General features: G+C 38.2%; 2 protein-coding genes across 2 annotated transcripts; one reads left to right on the top strand and one right to left on the bottom strand.

Annotated features, from left to right (window-relative positions):
* The first annotated feature begins 4,041 nt into the window (after positions 1-4,041).
* Positions 4,042-7,622, top strand: oxt (oxytocin). The gene is made up of 4 exons (XM_007253989.4): positions 4,042-4,396; positions 5,557-5,692; positions 6,404-6,608; positions 7,279-7,622. The coding sequence occupies exons 2-4, from the start codon at positions 5,570-5,572 to the stop codon at positions 7,416-7,418; spliced, it is 468 nt and encodes a 155-aa protein (XP_007254051.1). The 5' UTR covers positions 4,042-4,396; positions 5,557-5,569; the 3' UTR covers positions 7,419-7,622.
* A 1,288-nt stretch (positions 7,623-8,910) lies between these two features.
* On the bottom strand, positions 8,911-17,353 carry thnsl2 (threonine synthase-like 2). The gene is made up of 9 exons (XM_007253988.4): positions 17,271-17,353; positions 15,248-15,477; positions 14,547-14,741; positions 14,112-14,264; positions 12,764-13,000; positions 11,997-12,145; positions 11,796-11,921; positions 10,789-10,943; positions 8,911-9,865 (listed from the first exon to the last, which is right to left on the bottom strand). The coding sequence occupies exons 2-9, from the start codon at positions 15,468-15,470 to the stop codon at positions 9,652-9,654; spliced, it is 1,452 nt and encodes a 483-aa protein (XP_007254050.3). The 5' UTR covers positions 15,471-15,477; positions 17,271-17,353; the 3' UTR covers positions 8,911-9,651.
* Between the last annotated feature and the right edge of the window lie 1,349 nt (positions 17,354-18,702).

The following is an 18,702-nucleotide window of genomic DNA, read 5'->3' as shown; positions in this document are numbered from 1 at the left end:
CTGGTTAACTAGTTAACTTTAGGGCATTGTATGTGTACAGAAAGGGGGCAAGATGTGCAGAAATTAATTAATATTGTCCATTCCTTAATTCCTCTGTGATGGGGAGCTGAAATTAGCTCTGATTATTTTTTATTTGATTTATTTTTTCCGTTCCGCCTTAAATGCGGTAGCGCCTGCCGTCTGTTGCACCATTTAAGGTGGAACGGGAAAGTTAGCTAGCTAGCTAGCTACCGAAACGAACTACTAGCGAACTTTTTATGCTTGTTACGAAGAATTCAGCCATAAAACATCAAAACTACACAATAAACTAAGGTAATACAGTGCTAATCGTAATTTTTAACATGCCATCTTACCAGTCATTCTCATACCCCTCGGTACGAAGTGTGGGTCTGGTAAATCTCCGTTTGAAGGGCTAACTAGCCCTACTCCTTACCCCTACCACTTCATCCTAACAGGAATCGGGACACCCCTACCCCTTGACGTGCACGCGCAAAACAGAGGGGTAGGGGTAAGGGGTAGGGCCAAGGGGAGAAATGGGATTCACCCAAAGATGTGTTGCTTAGAGCTGATGAAGGAGGAACTTGGAGATGAAATAGGAGGGGCTTGGAGAAGGAGGAGTTATAGATGAAGATGTGTGGCTTAGAGCTGAAGGAGGAGGAATTTAGAGATTAAATAGGTGGGACATGGACAAAAGGGAGAGGAGCTGTGTTCTGGAGAAGGAGCATAGAGAAGAAGAACAGAGGAGATGTGTGGCTTAGATCTGAAGCGTGAGGAACTTGGAGGTGAAATAGGAGGGGTATGGAAAGAGAAAGAGGAGCTGTATTTGGAGGAGCTTGGAGATAAAATAGAGGGGTTATGGAAAAAGAGAAGGAGGAGCTGTAGTCTGGAAAAGTCTATCGAAAAGGGAAAGGAGAAAGGGTATGCAGTTGATACGAGAAGGAGGAGTTTGGAGGTGAAATAGCAGGGACATGAAAAAAAGGGAAGGAGGAACTGTGTTCTGGAGAAGGAGCATAGAGATGAAGGACAGAGGAGAGGAGGGTTGGAGGGGGCTTGGAGAAGGAGGAGTTATAGATGAAGATGTGTGGCTTAGAGCTGAAGGCGGAGGAACTTGGAGATGAAATAGGAGGGGTATGGATAAAGAGAAGGAGGATCTGTGTTCTGGAGAAGGAGCATAGAGAAGAAGGACAGAGAAGAGGAGGGTTGGAGGTGGCTTGGAGAAGGATGAGTTATAGATGAAGATGTGTGGCTTAGAGCTGAAGAAGGAGGAACTTGGATATGAAATAGAAGGGACATGGAAAAAGGGAGGAGGAGCTGTGTTCTGGAGAAGGAACATAGAGGAGAAGGGCAGAGGAGGTGTGTGGCTTAGATCTGAATCGTGAGGAACTTGGAGGTGAAATAAGAGGGGTATGGAAAAGAGAAGGAGGAGCTGTATTTGGAAGAGCTTGGAGATAAAATAGAAGGGTTATGGAAAAAGAGAAGGAGAAGCTGTTGTCTGAAAAAGTCTAGCGAAAAGGGAAAGGAGAAAGGGTATGCAGTTGCTACGAGAAGGTGGAGTTTGGAGGTGAAATAGGAGGGACATGATAAAGAGAAGGAGGAGCTGTGTTCTGAAGAAGGAGCCTAGAGAAGAAGGAAAAGGAGAAAGGGTTGGAGTTGGCTTAGAGAAGGAGGAGCTTTGTCTGAGTGGGAGTGGCTTAGAGCGGGAGGAGGAGGGGCTTGGATGGCAAACAGGAGGGGCATGGTTAGAGAAAAAGAGCATCTGTAACCTGGGAGCAGTAGTCCATAGAAGAAGGACAAGAAAAAAGGGTAGGACGTGGCTTGGAGGAGGAGGAGGTGCTATTGCAGAAGAGGAGTAGCTTAAAGGTGAAATAGGAGGGGATAGAAGCTGAAGGAGCCTAAAAGATAGGTATGAATAAGGAGAAGGAGGAGGCTAAGTCTGGAGAAAGATGACAAATGAGGAGGAGCTAGAACTGAAGGAGAAGGAGCCATAGCCTGAAAGAGGAGAATGGATAATTAAGAAGATGAGCTGAAGTTTGGGTAAAGAAGCCTAGAGGGAGAAGGAGGACCAGAATCTAGGGAGGAAGTAGGAAGAGATGCCAGAACCTTGAGAAACAGCATAGATAAGAGGAAGGGAGGAGGGTTTTGACTTTGTGTAGTAGGTGTTCTATTAATGCGCTTAAAACAGGCACATGTCCGCCACAAAGTGTACCTAGTTGCATGGGATAGCTGAATTGAAGTGGATCTTACATGAAGCATGTATGACAGCATGACAGACATTTTTGGCCTAATATTAAATCCTTTGACTTCCAGTCTAAAGAATATCAACAAAATAATGCACAGCACACTTTAAAACTGCCAACATGACTGCATTTAACCAGTTAATGTTTGTATCTGTTTGTATCTGATATTTTACATTACTATTTTGTTTTCTAAGAAGCCAAGATTGGATGAAATTGTGTCAGTCAAATAAACCATACAGCTAAATAGTAAGATTTTATCACTGATAAATCAGATTACATTCAGACATTGGACTTAAATTAGTGTAATTAACAAAATCAAAATAATTCTGGTAAATGAACATCCATGGCATAAATACAAAATTTAATCACTTTATATAAATCAGATTCTTATTTTTTAATGTTATGATACATTTTTATTGTTTGTCATAGTTGTGAGCATAACAGTTCTATGGTGACAAATAACACACCTCGGTTAAATTGTATATCTGTTTTTTATTAAAACATTTTTTCTTATCTTCAAAAAAGTTAGCTATTTTTGCTGAATATTTTTTTAGTAACAAAAATATTCATCAAAAATAGCTCACTTTTCTTGAAGATTTAAAAAAGATAATAACAGTCAGTTCACCTTGACCTGGAGCAGAGATATATAATTACTTTAATCACTGAGACCTATTCACTGCTACACCTTAATAAGAGCTAAATGATTGGGAAGCAGAGAGGATGTGGTAAGTGTGACCGTTTCTGTGTTAGTGAGTGACCTAAAGTACAATCTGCTTTTACCTTTATTATAAAATCTACATTCCAGCCCTGATGTTCATTAATATCATGCACGCTTTCCACTTGCCAGTCTCTTGGAAAACCTGAATATTGGTGCAATTTTATATGGACAAAAGTATTAGGACACCTGCTTATTCATTGTCTAAAGAGTATTTATTCTGCTTTAGTTGGAGTAAATGTCTCCACTGTACTGGAAAGGCTTTCTTCTATACTACCATAGATTTATATAATTGCTGTGAGTATTTGGGTGTAGGATAAGGTCAAACCCCCACCTCACCCCCAACTCATGAACTAATTCCAGAAGTAATGTATGGAGCACCATAATTCCAAAAAAAACTCAGTTTCACTGCTCCACAGCTCAATGCTGGTGGGTGTAACACCCCTCTAACCCTCACCTGATATTAGGCCTGATACCAGTAGTAGTTTATGTTGATCTGCTTTAAAGAGTTTGCACATCTTTGGCAGCAATGTGTGCAACTTAACACGGGGGAATGCATTCATTAGAAGGGGCATTCACAAACATTTGGGCATTTAGGGGCAGACTAGGATTAAGCCTAGTCTTAGACTACACAGCTTTCTGAATGGAGATTTTCCATTGAATTGAAAATATAGTCCACTACTAGGCCTAATCCCTGTCTGGGAAACTGACCCATAGTGTGTCTTGTCTTAAAAGGCAATAACAATATTCATAGTTAAATTTATGTGGAGCTCAGAAGAAAGAAACCAACATACAAGAAATATGAAAGATATGAACTCTTCATTATTGGTAACATCATAGCTAATGCATTTAGCATACACTGTAAGCTCATCTTAGATTGTTTATGTTGAGTGTTGTTTGAGAGAATGCTAATGCTAAATGTGCTCACAGCTTTACACTCTTGAACGGGTGTGTCTAGGGTTTTGCTCTCACAGATCAACCAGGGACTTAACAGCTTTATTTTGTATCTATATAGTGTGTATGTATTTGTGACTCATATTAGCATTGCCATCAAACATTCAGCTCAAAATAAACATACTAATTTTACCACAACATTTTCTGCATTTTATATGTTTATAAAAGAAACTATTCCTTAAAACGATTAGCTCTCTTAGTTCTGTGGCAGTACAGGCAGTAGCTTCTTGAGTGTATGCACGGTCACGGGTTGTTCACTAATGACTCGTCTGTGATATTAAGCCACGCATTGACCAATCTTCTGCCCTACCCAGGTCACACAATTAATATTAGGCAGATTAAGGTCATTTGATTAAACTTAACAGGTAATGATGTGGCCATGTCATACTTTCAAAGGTAAGTAAGGGTATATAAAGAGACATCTCAAGGATTTAGGAGGAACATCATCTGCTACTGAACCACACTGTCATTGTCTACCAGCCTTGAGAATGTAAGTATGGTATCTTTATTGGTGAAATTCTTGTACACAGATTAAATGTAGTATCAAGTGTAGTATTAAGTGTTTTTTGAATGACACTAGCTTTTTTAGCTGATGTCATAGGGTTTTCTGCGGTATGATTTCACTCTGGTCATTAGGGTAGAAACACAAACCATGCTGGCAGAGCAGCTTAACTGGTTGATCAACATAGGATATATGTTCATTTGAATTGAATTGTTTATATGGTGGTCTATCCCATTGTGATCAGCATGTCAAAGGTGGCCATCAACCTAGTCAAGCTGGTAAGACAGCATTTACAGGTGTGCTTTAAGTCTTTTTACATAAAGACTACAGAGTTACTGTAGTAAATGACACAATTTTAGATTAAATCAGAAAATGCAGGAATATTCTGTTTATGGTAGAATTTCTGCAGTTGTTACTTTGTTATATATAATACTACTTCAGAGTTTAAATCCATAAGGCTCTTTAAAACAGGTAGGAAAAAGCATACAATTGTTGTTTATATGGCACAGACAGTGCACACGGTGAGCAACTGCACTTCTAAAAATAAAGGTGTTTAAAACATTGATGCAGGGATGCTATTAAAAAACACTATACAGAATCTTGAGTGAGTGTGAAGAACTTTCACATTAATAAAACAACGCTATTAAAAATATGGTTCTTTGTGGAACTTAAATTGGCTATTCTTTGGCACTGCTTACAGAACACTGGTATGTTGGAAAATGATAAAATAAATGTTTACTTACATTATCCTTACACAATTAACTCTGTTGCATCTGCAGACTGTGGTTAATTAAAACATAATCTTGGTCAATTTCTGGTTCTTCTTGAACAGACCTCACTTTAGACCTTAATCAGGGGGTTAAGGGGGTTGTATCTGCGTTGGATTTGGTGTTTCTTGTATTATATTTCTTTGCACCAGTATTATAAATCAAGAGGACATATGGCTGATTTAAGCAAACATATAAGACTAAAACATATAAGACTAAAAGTTGTAATGCAAGATGACTTAGGTATCTACACTCACCACTCACTGTGGTTTGTGATTAGGTTGAGTAGCTTTAAACGAAGGCATTTGTATTCATAGCATTGAAAGGCTAAACTACTTAATATTTGCTGGAATATTTTTTGCCTGATTTTCTTTATTTCAGCTCTGCCACACAGATGTCTGGAATGCTCTTCTCAGGCATCTGCCTGCTGTGCCTGCTCTCTGTCTGCTCGGCCTGCTACATCTCCAACTGCCCCATTGGTGGCAAAAGAGCGGTACAGGATTTCTCCCCTCGACAGGTACCTGGATGGTCTTTTATTTGCACTACTGTTCATAAATTGATAGAAAGCTTGTAAAAAACAGTTAACAGGCTTCTTATTTTTAGAGTATTCTTATAGTATCATTATCTTACACCACAATTCAAAAAGGTTTCATATTATTAACTAGTCACATATTTTTAACTAGTCAAGTCAAGGTTCCCCCGTCATCCACTATAGATCTGCTGCCGCCTAGTTTATGCCACCTGCTTTGGACTAGTTGCTCACTCTCCACTATCAATTACATCAAGTTTACAAAAACTATTACAAGGAATATTCTAACTGCTTTTACTGATGATGTGGCTATTTACTTGAATATATTAGATATATATTAATGTATAATGACTTTATAACATTCCTTTATACGTTGTCTGACCAAAGGAGGATGGGTCCCCCTCTAGATAGTACATGATGGGATAGTACGTCACGGTACATGTGAGTCTTGGTTCTCAGTGTATCCTCTCCTCCAGATATGAGGGAGTTTTTCTTTGCCTTTGTTGATCACTGGGGGTTTCTGTGTTGTATGTTTAATGTTTTGTCTGATTCTCTGTGCTGCTACCACTACAGCAGCAGTTGTAAAAAGTGCTATATGAATAAACTTGATTTAATTTGATACACATATTCATATTATATACTGTATTTCAAACAATATAAGTGTTTTAACACACTGTGAATGGTCTTGTCTCCGTTCAGTGTATGGCATGCGGTCCTGGAGATAGGGGCCGGTGTTTCGGGCCTAATATCTGCTGTGGTGAGGGAATAGGCTGTGTTCTGGGGGCTCCGGATTCCCTGCGCTGTTTGGAGGAGGACTACCTGCCCTCTCCGTGTGAAGCTGGAGGGAAACCTTGTGGCCCAGCGGCCGGTCGCTGTGCTGCCCCAGGAGTCTGCTGTGACTCAGGTCAGTTCCTGTACATATATATGTGTATACAGCACACATTCTGAATGATCACACACAGTAATGTATATGTATAGTATCATCATTCCTTATTATACTGAAAATTATGTTATGTATAAAATGTACAAAATGATCAGACAGGTCAAGATATCGGTACAAGAAGATATTTGCTTTAGAAAAGGTATGAGCATTGAACAATTTTGTGTTTCCGAAATTCTATATAAAAACTCATTTTTAGGAGACACTGAACTTTTTGCAAACTACTGTAATCTAGGAGAATTCTGCATTTATTTACCACTAGACACAACACAAGCAGGCCACCAAAGGCTGCACGCTTTAATGCACAGTTAAAGCTTATCTGCTGAATTTATGGTTTACAGCATGTACAAAGGTTACAGCATACCCTATATTGTTGCTGCCTCCCCAAAACCCCCACCCCATGTGTCCATCATGACAATATGTAAATAATTAAATATCTGATATTGATGTTGACATTGGCATGAATATATTCATTTACATGGTTTATTGGTGGTGATTTTTAAATTTGTTACCTGAGCTTTTTCTCATTTAAAAACCTTGATTTTCTGTATGAGCATTTTACAGACACTGCAACATCTTGCATCATACTGTATCTAATCTCATGCTACCTTTGGTACGCCGCTGTGTGAAACAGATGGCTGCAGCATTGATCAGTCGTGTTTGGACGGGGAAGGTGACGTCAACACCATCGCCCAGCCGGTCAGCAGCAAAGACCTCCTTCTGAAACTCCTTCACTGGACGAACTACGCCCAGCCCTACAGGCCCTACCAATGAGAGCTCCAACCACGATGACATCACCTTAGGAGAATCAAATACCAGCCATGATGACTGCGAAGGACCATAGTCTACCTGTGTACATAGGTTTTTGTAAAGTTAAGAAAAAGCTAGATGCAAAAATGTGATCTGAAATGTATATGCTCATGTAATTTACTTTTCTGCAACAATTAAAGACTGATCATTTGTGTGCTTTGCAGCCTATTAGATTTATTGGGTGATTGATTATTAAGTGTACTGTTGAATTAAAAGAACCATCATCCATTCCAAATGTAAGTAAAATCAAAGAAATACCTGCAAAATATATGCAACCAGAAGGTAGTGTTGGATTGCAGTGCACTCAAAAGGGAGATAAAGGTTAGCAGGAACATCAAAATAAAAAAAAAATAGATTGACTGTTATTAAAATAATAATTGAGCTACACATACATGTGTAATGTGTAATGCAACACGCCAGATGTCTTGGTATGGAGTTGTAGAGATGCCTAATAAGTGTCCTTGGATAATCCATCCCATGCAGCTTGAATATTCATACAGAACCTGCAGGTTTTGTGATCAGGGGTGGAGTGTTGATAGTGTGTCCAATAGCATTCCACAGATTTTTAGTCTGGGATAGATCATCTACCTTCAAGGCAAGTTCTTGAAACAGTAGCAGTATTTGAATGAGCATTTTCCTGTTGGAATAATGCTGAAGAGTACATTCAGAAAATACAGGGCTACTAGCTGCAGGACCTCAGTAACGCAACACTGGGCTGTTTTTAGTGATTTTAGTGAAAACCAATGGTGGGATCATACAAAAATTCAACTTATATCATGACATCAGGCATTCTGGAGGTGTAACGTGGGGCAAAAAACAATGATTTTGGCACTGACCACAGTGTCCACACACACACACACACACACACACACACACACACACACATTTCTTAGTCCTCTCACTGCCATTACAAGACACTCAATGGCAGCCTGGAACAACTACCCACCAAGTTTCATTCTTGTTAGTAACAAGAAGTGAGAGTAAGTGTGTTGAACTTTAAAGACTAGGTGCAATTTTAAACGCACAAGCTTACATTTTGTGTTAGATTATTAGGCTATGGAAATGTTCAAAAGCCAAGTGCACCTAATTTATGTTTAACAGCACACAAGCACAATGAAAAAACACCATTAGGACACACATGCCATTGAAAACAACAAATATATTCATTATGGATGCATCAATACTTTATGTTTCTATAAACACTTCAATACAAAACTATTAAATCGGTACACTTAAGCAAGTTTAGCTGCAGTGTGGCTCCTTCAGCAGAATGATCTAGAAACATAATTACTGTGGCCCTACCTGCCTCAAATAAAGCAAAGTCCAAAAGTTCAGTTCCACCTCTGTACAAGCATCATAAAACCTTAGTCACTGGCAGAAAAAGAAATTGTTCATTGCTGTGGGAAAGAAAAACAGCTAGTAATATTTACTGCAAAGAAAAACATAACAATATATATTTAATTAAGTAAATCTTTATTAAAATAATTTTACATAAGGCAAAACTATGAAACAATAGTTATCTTTAAAGATTGCATAGATGGTAAAAATTAGTTCTTGTATTGCTTAAGATAGCATCCATTCACAACAGGGCTGTCAATGTTAATGTTTATTATTTGACAAATTCTGTCTTCAACTTCCTCCCATCATTCACAGAACCTAATGACTAATGATCTAGCGATGTAATTATAGGTCATAAGTTCAGAAGGTAGTTGACTTTTTACATAAACTGAAATATGGATTAAATCTCATAACTAACAAACATCTTCTGTCTGTTTTCCTCACTCACTTACTCACTTGCACAATAAAACGTGTGATTAACTGTGAATAATCAAAGAATATTGCTGTGATTATTCTGATTAATTTTATTGTTTTTTCAACAAAAAGAGCCAATCAATTTTGTTGGTTCGTGAGGTATTTGTCAGATTTTATCTGTGATTTAATATATTTTTTTAAATGTTTGATTGTCAGTTTCAAGATGTTTGGTCTCATTTGCATTACAGTGCATGGCTTTTACAGAACGACTCTCAAAAGTGCTTAATCTTTTACAGAATATCCAAAGCTAGGGTCAATCAACTCCAATCACAAAATACTCTTCCTGTTCATAAAGCATAAAGACCAGAGCCACTGAACTCATGGCTGACTTGTTACTACTCTGTCACCACTACTGAAGTGTTCATTAGCATTCATAAAGTCTTGCCTAAGCATAGAATGGTTCTCCTCTTTGTCGTGCAGACCCTATAGCCTTGATGCACTCTCTTAAAGCTGCCTCCCAGTCCTCCCCTCGCTCCAGATCTTTACAGCGAGTTTCCTTCGTCTCCAATGATTTTAACGCTTCTGGGAGATCAAGGCACAGGCCTGCTTTCTGAACTGCACTCAGGAACTTTGCTGGAGAAGCTGTTGCGATGCAGCACCTGAGAAACAGATGGTGTGGGAACCAATGTTAAATGTGTATCATTACTGTTGTGCAAAATCTTTACTTTTCTTAATTTAAAAAAATTGAGGAAGTTTTTTTTTTTTACACTGTATTATTACTAGACTCGTCAATGTGCCTTTTAATCCAGTGTGATGTATGTATGAATATTACCACACAAGTTGTAAGGAACAGTTAAGCCACTCCACTGAAGTACAGCGTTATACAGGAGTTTCAGTTTAGTTCTCCAGCACTAAGGATGAAGCAGTATTACCATTAGCCACTAACTGCGCTAAGCACTAGCTCTTTTGCCATTCAGAGGTGAGTATTATCGGCCTGTAGCCTGCTGCTAACCCAGACTAGCACTACTGGAGCATCATTAGCATTAGCCACTAATCGTGCTAAGCGATAGCTCTAGTGCTAGCTCTTTTGCCATTCTGCACGCGCATTATCGTGCTAAAACAAGATAGCTAATATTGCCCTGACTTACCAGAACACTTAGGCCCCCCCTTAGTATAGCGCTGCAGGCAGCAGCTAATGCTAATGCTGCTGCACCCAGCCTTAGTGGAAATCTGGAAATCTAAGGTAACTGCAATTAACAGAAGAGCGGAAGAGCTTTACTCACCCAAATAAACAGTTTTCAGGAGAGTTTTCTGTGTAGATAAACATCCAGCGCTCATTTGACTTTAAAAGAAGCCTTGTGTATGAAAATAGACTAGAAAAAAGACGTGCATTGATAGTGCACCTTATAATCCGGTGCGCTTTTTATTGCGGAAAATACGGTAATCCCTGTCAGGTAAACCAACTCATAGTTATATAGTCTTCTAGTTCGTGTTAAGTGTATTTTTGTAAAGGTAAAAGTTTGGATATAAGGTTTTGTACATGTTCAATGTCTAAGTGTGTGAGTGTGTAAAAGTCTCTAACCTCTTTTCCCCTGGGGGAATGGGGCAGCGGTAATGATGGCAGAGAGCCACGGCAGTATGAGGGCACACCAAATACTGATTCTCCTTCCAGCATCTCACCATGGCCTCCATTATACCCTCATCAGAAACAGAGCCTGAAGATAATACTGAACACAACTACACATACAGAACACAGAGAAACAGAGACAAATGGAAACATAACATGGTTATATAGGTGTTTATAGGTGTTATATAGATTCGGCACTGCACTGCATCAGTGAGGTGTAGTGCCCTGTGGTGGCTATTACTGATGAAAGTTTATACTCCAAAAATTAGCACTATTAAATTCCATACAGTACTTAAAGATGTTCTTTTTTAATAGTTTCTAGGGCTGCATTATATTTGGAAAAAACAATGTGTGCAATATTTCTTTCTGTGATATATATACACCAAATACTGATATTCTACTTTATGAATATATTATGAATATATTATTTGCATTATTTGAGGACTGAAAGCTCTTGATCTTTTTTTGTCAATTTGACAATTTCCTTGCATTTTCTGCAAATAAATGCTACATATACCTATATAATATACCTATAAATAAATCAGAGAAACGGATTCAGAAACTGAAGCGGTCTCTTTTTTATTTTTGGAGATGTATGTAAGAAAAAGGTTTCTGGGCATCTTTCTAATATTTCAATGAAAATAGTTGACACTCCAAGCAGAGTACTGACTGACTGATTGGAATAACAGTAAAACGCACAGCAAATTAAACAAATCATTTATTGGTTATTGTAAAGATATTTGAAGCAACACTAAAGGACACAATTTTTGGACAAGCTGAGAGATACATAGCAGTCACTAAAAATGAAAGAAGCTTATAGATTATTGGATTTTACATGAATATGACTCTGGTTATGTAGCAATGCAGTTAGAACTATTCTCCCTATTACACATCAGTAAAAGCATCACAGTTATGTTGCTAGATAGTATTGCTGTATGCATTAAAATTTAGGTTTAACACACCTCTTTGTGGAGTGTCTCTGGAAGAGTGAGCCTGTGAGTCTTCTGAAACTGCTCCATCATGTCCTTCACTAACGCTCCATCTTCCCCCGATAAAAGCCAGAACACACGCTCCATGTTATAAGGGTCCTAAAAAGACGCAAGTCAAATCACATGATTTATCTACTACATTGAAGCAGCACTGGCCTCGAATGTTAAAGGTACCTGAATATCAATGGCTGGAGCCAAAGTTTGCTTGACACTTTGTGCCATGGAGAAGTCCCCGTTCTGAACGGCGCGGTGCAGTATGTCGTTGGAATTCACCACGGCAACCAGTCGTAGAGGAATCCCCATGCGTTTCACAATGCATCCAGCTACAGAGCAGGACAAACCAACAACACAAACAACATGTTAATCAGAAGCCTTTTGCATTGAAACAATAACCCCTGGATGATAAAAGGAATAATCTGGTAAACATTTAGTGTTTCAATTTTGTTTCTTAAATTTGCACACATGTTTCAAAGCTGTGAAAGCTTACAACCATTTATAACAAACCACAATCATCAAATTAAATTTGTTTCTATTATTTCTTTACAATACACTAGCTAGGTTTCCATTTATGTTTTTTTTACCCACCTAATCCATATCCAATTCTTCCAAATAAAACAACCCAGGATGAATACTAGCACATGCTTCACTCAAGTCACATAAACTGACATGCCCCTTCATGAGACAGAAACTGATATCGCAATCCAAGACATTTGCTACATCCCATGGAAGCTAAAAACACTGCACTGTGGCCTCCTGTATTGTATGTAATTCTGAGTGATTTCTGAGTCACTTGTCTGGTTGCATGGACAATTTGAGTCAGAAACTGCTGGTCATGATCATTACCACCCAAACTTTGTCAAAATTAGACTGATAGACTGATTAGGCATTGTCGTGCCTCATTGGTTAAACAAAAGCCATTAACTTCTAATCTAATTCTGTACCTGTTATATTGCCTGCTCCACCTGTGGGCACCACTACCTCCAGTTCTGGCAAAGTGTCTCCCTCTGTCTTCTGTACATCACTCAGTTGTAAATATGCATAGATAAAGTGGGCCAGCTGTACCAGAATTCGTGACCAGTTCACCGAGTTCAGGCTCATCAGTCCATGGCTTTTCACCAGGTCCAAATCTGTAAACAGCTTCCTCAGGGGCACATCGATTTCATCTGAACTTCCATCCGCTAGAATCAGTAGAAAGAGAGACATGTGGGAATAGAAACTAATACAACAGCACAACTGCAGAGAGTTGGTAAAACATTAGAAAAAATACTTATATAAATTCAGACCATTGTTTATCCTAGGACTTTAATTAGTTTAGTGTAGGTAAAATAACAGCAATATAAATATTCTAAAGCGTTCTAAAGCGCTGCCACTATGAGCGGGAGTTCGCTGGTTTGAACCGCAGCTCATGCAGCCTTGCCATCAAGATGCCGGCGCTCAGAGGGCGCAAAATTGGCCCTGCTTCCTCCAAGTGGGTAGATGGCACTCTCTCCTCACATCACTCCTAGGGTGATGTCTGCAGCACAGGGCGTCTGTGAGCTTATGTACCGGAACCGAGTCGCTGTGCTTTCTTCCGAGCGCGCTGGCTGCTCGGCAATGCTGCATCAGCAGCAGCTCGAAAAGAAGCGGTGTCTGGCTTCACATGTATCAGAGGAAGCATGTGTTAGTCTTCACCCTCCTGGTGTGTTGGGGCATTACTAGTGATAATTGGCCGTGTAAATTGGGGAGAAAATTGGAAAAATTAAAAATAAAATTAAAAATAAATAAATAAATAAATATAAAATAGCAGAAATTAGATAGATTTTTTTTTAACCAATTTATGTACACTCCTCAAAATGAGTGATGTTAAATCTATACTTTTTAGTGTTTGGTTGGACAGCTCACACAAATATACTTAAATTGTATAAAATAGTGGCAAATTAGTGCAAATTTATATAATTTTAATTACAAACAAGTAGTAATTAAGTACAAATTAGTGGTTCCAAAAAAACTGAACTTAAGTACAGACCTAATTCAGCATAATTTAAGTATACTTTTTTCACAAGGAAATATAGTACTTATAACATTTAAAGACAACATTTAACTAAGTCATTGTTAAGGAAAAATCCAATTTTTTTTTACCCACTGCAGTCCACACTGTGTGTATGGTGTCAGTTATTGAAGCATTGGTCATTTAGCATAAATGCACTGGCTTAAATACTGTTCACTGTTACACATGTGAACAAACACACATACACACAAACACACATCTATCAGAAGTTCTCACATTCCAGCTTTCTCAACCCAACACACCTGCAAACACGTGGACATTGTCCTCCATATGAGTGGTCATTTGTTTCTCCTGCACCATAGTGATGCGGCCACGGGGAAAGACCACAACCACATCCACCCCATTCAGCCCACATGCACTGCTGATAGCTGAACCTCCAGTGTCTCCAGATGTTCCTGCAGTTATAAAACAGAAAAAAAACATTGAGTAACATCTTTGTCTTTTTTCTTCTTATATGTAAAACCTAGTGCTATGTGAATGTAGAGATTGCATGACTATCCCTTATATAGTTAACTAGATAGGCACACCAGATTATAAGGTGCACTATCAATAAACGTCTATTTTCTGGTCTATTTTCAAACATAAGGCATACCGGATTATAAGGTGCACTAAGTGACACTAGTAAGAATGTATACTTGAAGTGAACAAGAGTGTGAGTTACTGTGGAGCTCATTTACCCACAAGGATGGTGGCATGGCGGCTCTCCTTGGACAGGAAATATTCCAGGAAGCGTGTGGTGCACATCATAGCCAGATCTTTAAATGCCAGCGTCTCTCCATGAAACAGTTCCAGGATGGACACAGAATCCTTCAGTTTGACCATCCTCACCGCATCCGGCACAGTGAACTTGGAGAGGGCACTTGAAATGAGGGCTGTGGTGAGGACAGAAATAAAGAAAGAGAGGGGTGGTGTATATCTGACATTTGTAAAACCAAGGAATTACTCTTATTATTCTTCAAAACAAATGTACTGAGCATTTACAGAACTTGTACATTATTTTAAACATAGTTGATTAACCAATGTACGTTTAGTGTACAGAGTTTGATGCTATAATCCTGCACTGAAACTATAGGGCTTATAATCTAATAAACTAATAAAACTCATTTAATTCTGTATGATTTCATGCCTAATGATTCAAATCTAAATATATAACAAATAAGCATGATTAGAGAGGAAATGTAAAAAAATTGGGGAAATTGTTACATGGATTTGTGCATCCAAACCTCCAAAATTGTTGACATTTGTATAGCAGATAAGGACTTGTTTCATTTCTTTGTTGTTAAAAGCAATGGAGCTATTTAGCCATGTAGATATTTTTATTTTAAAAAGTTTGTTATTCAGTAACAGAATATGATCGAGAAGGAGGCACGCTTGTTACCTTCCAAGTCATGTCTGGGGATGAGCTGCTCAGGGATGAACAGAGAACACACTTCACACACCAGCTGCTGGTAGGATAGAGAGCTCCAGGATCGGAGAGTGGCAGGGGGCAGAATGGGAATTTCTTCGGGCATAAACATGCCCCCATCTGGGGCATAGCCTGAAAAGAGGACATCCCGGAAACTCCAGCCGTGAACCTCTCCCCGTGTGCTGCAGTACTGCATCTCGTGCCTAATAGGGAAAAGGTTTTTTTTGTATTAAAATCTTTCATTTATTTCATGTATTCACTGAATTTCAAAGCTATTTCAAAGTAGCTCAGTCTTAAATGTGTCCCCTTAGATATAACATTTTAAATTACATCTAAAAAATGATTAAATAAGTAAATGATTACAGAATGCATTACAGAATGAAAGCTAATGCAGAGTCACTTGTCTGTTTGCAGATGATGGTCACAATCATCAGCACCCACTGTACTGTCCACTGTGGGTGGTAATGCACAACATAACACTGCCCTATCCTAATGGCACCCATTATCAGGACTCACTTAACTTCAAACTATTCAACTAATTGACCAGTGTTCAACCTCACTCACAAGATAACACCTCATAACTTATACAGGTGTGGCTGTTCCCAAGCCACCCTTTGAGGACACACTTTATGACTGCATACTGCTATCCCACGACTTTTGCAGGTTTTGCCATATTTGTATAGCAATAGTTTTGCAGAATTTTTCAGTTCAATTTAAAGTTAAATTTCCTTTAATAAATCTGGATGAATCTACAAATAAGGGCTTGCTGACACTCTTTGAAATGAGCTGGATTATCTCAAAATCTAAATCAAAGTGTTTTTTAATTATTTAATTAATAAGTTTTAGTGCCTAGTGTCAGGGCTCTGAAAATTCTACCAATGAAGTGTGGATCTCATTTGGGCTCTATTTTAGCAGTATATATTGCGCCAGTCATTTGCAGATTGTGCAGCTGGATTTACGGCACGCTGGTGTGTCTTTAGTATCGTAAAGGTGCACAAAATACACCTTGCGTGGCTTGAAATGCTCAAATGGCACGCACTAATTTTCTTAATTAATCATGTGTGTTTTGGGCGTAATGTGAAAAAAACATCAGATGCAGGAGCGCTTTGACTTTGGTGTGTCGTATCTTAACAGCGTGGCACTTTTGCACGTCTCAGCAGAGCATATTGACCTGTGCATTCACGCAGTGAAGGTATGCCAGCAGCTCATTCAAGGGAACAGCATTATTATTTTATTCTTTATTCTGTTTATTGTTAAGGTAAAAGTCAGGTCTACGCTCTGCAACACGTCCGTGTGGGTGTGTTTATTGAGCACGGGTGTACGTGTGTGCGGTGCTCCAGCATGGCTAAAATAGGATTGTGCGGCTGACTGTTAACTGTTGTCAGGGTTTTAATCAGACAGTGACGCACCTGTATTTCCTGCAGTCAAGATAAAAACACGCTAGATATTTACCTGAACACACCTCAATTCCAGACCAGCTCACCTATCAGTGTAGACATATTACTAAACACAGATGCTATTGTGATGGCATAGGTGCAAGGAGTTAAAATGGACCAATTGTAAGATACCAATTAGTACTTGTTATTATGTTTCACTACAACCCAAGTCCATTTCACACTGGATTTCTCCTTTAAGTGGTTTATATGTGAAATTATAAAAATGTATGTGATATTAGTCTGGGGTTCTATGGAATAAAGGCAACTTCACAACCTCTCACAACTCCACATGCAAATATACATGCATTAAAATGTGTACTAGATACTTGTCCTAAAAAATTAAACAAATGAAGGTGACAGTATGAAAATCTCTTCTGCCTACAGAAAAAGTCTACAGGCAGTTCTGCACACAGACCTAAATAAACACCAGGCTGAACTTTACCACCTGTTAAAAACGAGGTCAGACAAGCTCCATTCTAACGTGAGGGTTATATTAATTACTACAGGTTTTTTTTTAGTTAGGTAAACTATATTAACTTGTTTACTTATTATAAAGATACCTCAGTCAGAACGTCACCGCAGAGAGAAGCTCAGGCTGCAGCCAGTCGGACAGATTTCAGTGTACCACCCTGTCTCAAAGGGCAGAGTTTTTCAGGGTTGCCAGGTCCATCAAAAATATCCAGCTCAAAGTCTGAAGCTTGAACTAGCCCAAAATATATGTCTGTCACACGTTTGAATAAACGACAAAAAAACTGTGTTGTTTTAGTGTTAGTATTTTGTTTATAATTGATTTATTATCAATGTTGCTATATAAAATATAACAATAATAATAATATTGTAACATTAGAGTTTTATCAGTTATTTTATATAAGTATTATATCCCAGTAAAGAACATTTAAAACATAATTAGCAAAAAAATTCTGTTTTTGCCCCTCCTGAATTCTCTTCTCTCCTTTTTAACATTTGTGTCATCCCTTTGTTATTTCTGGTTACATTGTGATTCATTTAATTTTTTTGTTTGTTTGTTTGTTTTTTGTGATTTTTTGTCTTTTGTAGGCTGCGGTCATTTTTATAAGTAGGCCAAAAAAACTGCACCGCCCTACACCTGAATTTTCCCCCGCGAATGGATTTTTAAACAAGCCCAATTTGGAGGTAAAAAAGCGAACCTGGCAACTTTTACAGCGTTACACATGGAATCTCTACAGCGCGGATTTGTTTTACCACTAGAGGGCGCTCCCGAGTGAGTGCAAAATGAATAGGTTCCTATGGAGCAATTGAGTTTATTAAGGCTTGGACAGGGCAAGGAAAGATTATGAGTATAGAACCTTTTATACACAGATCAAGGCAGTTCAAAGTGCTTTATAAAAGGATTTAAGACACAATACAAGTTTAAGAAAGTTATAAGAAATCATAAATAACACGGAAAAGACTTATATTGTAGCAGAAATAAAATTTATTAAATTGGAATATTAAAAATAAATTAAGACATAATACAAAACAATGTTAAAAGAAAATTAGATTACAGTCTCATAAAAAAGCTATTTTAAAGTAATGAAAATTAAGAACAAAAAACAATACAGGAAATAATGTTCTAACAATGTGCCAAAAAGAGCAAGTTACACAGTTACAGTTTCAGCACCATATTATTTGCTCCAGGTTAAAAAAAAAAACCTTATCCAGCATCAGCACACAGTAGGAGTAATAGTACAGTATTTACTGCCTGCAACTTGATTACTGCTGAAAAAAAAATATTTAGGTAAATTTTCATTCTACTTTCAAAAATCCAAGGAATTTGCTGGCAAATTGTTTAGTTATTATTTTTAAGGTTTTAGCCTTTTAGATAATTTCACTCCCCATTAATTTTGGTCTCACTCTCGGGCTCCCTATATAGCGGCAGAGATATGAAGTGGGAAGACTCGCTATAAAAAACAGCTCTGGTTGTTAGTACGTATCTAAGTCTGTGGTTAGTAGTACACCAATGACGCCCCCTTG

This window comes from Astyanax mexicanus, chromosome 1 (assembly GCF_023375975.1).
Source record: "Astyanax mexicanus isolate ESR-SI-001 chromosome 1, AstMex3_surface, whole genome shotgun sequence".
NCBI classification, from domain to species: Eukaryota; Metazoa; Chordata; class Actinopteri; order Characiformes; family Acestrorhamphidae; genus Astyanax; species Astyanax mexicanus.
Note: the sequence above shows the minus strand (reverse complement) of the source record. Positions and strands in the feature narration are given on the sequence as shown.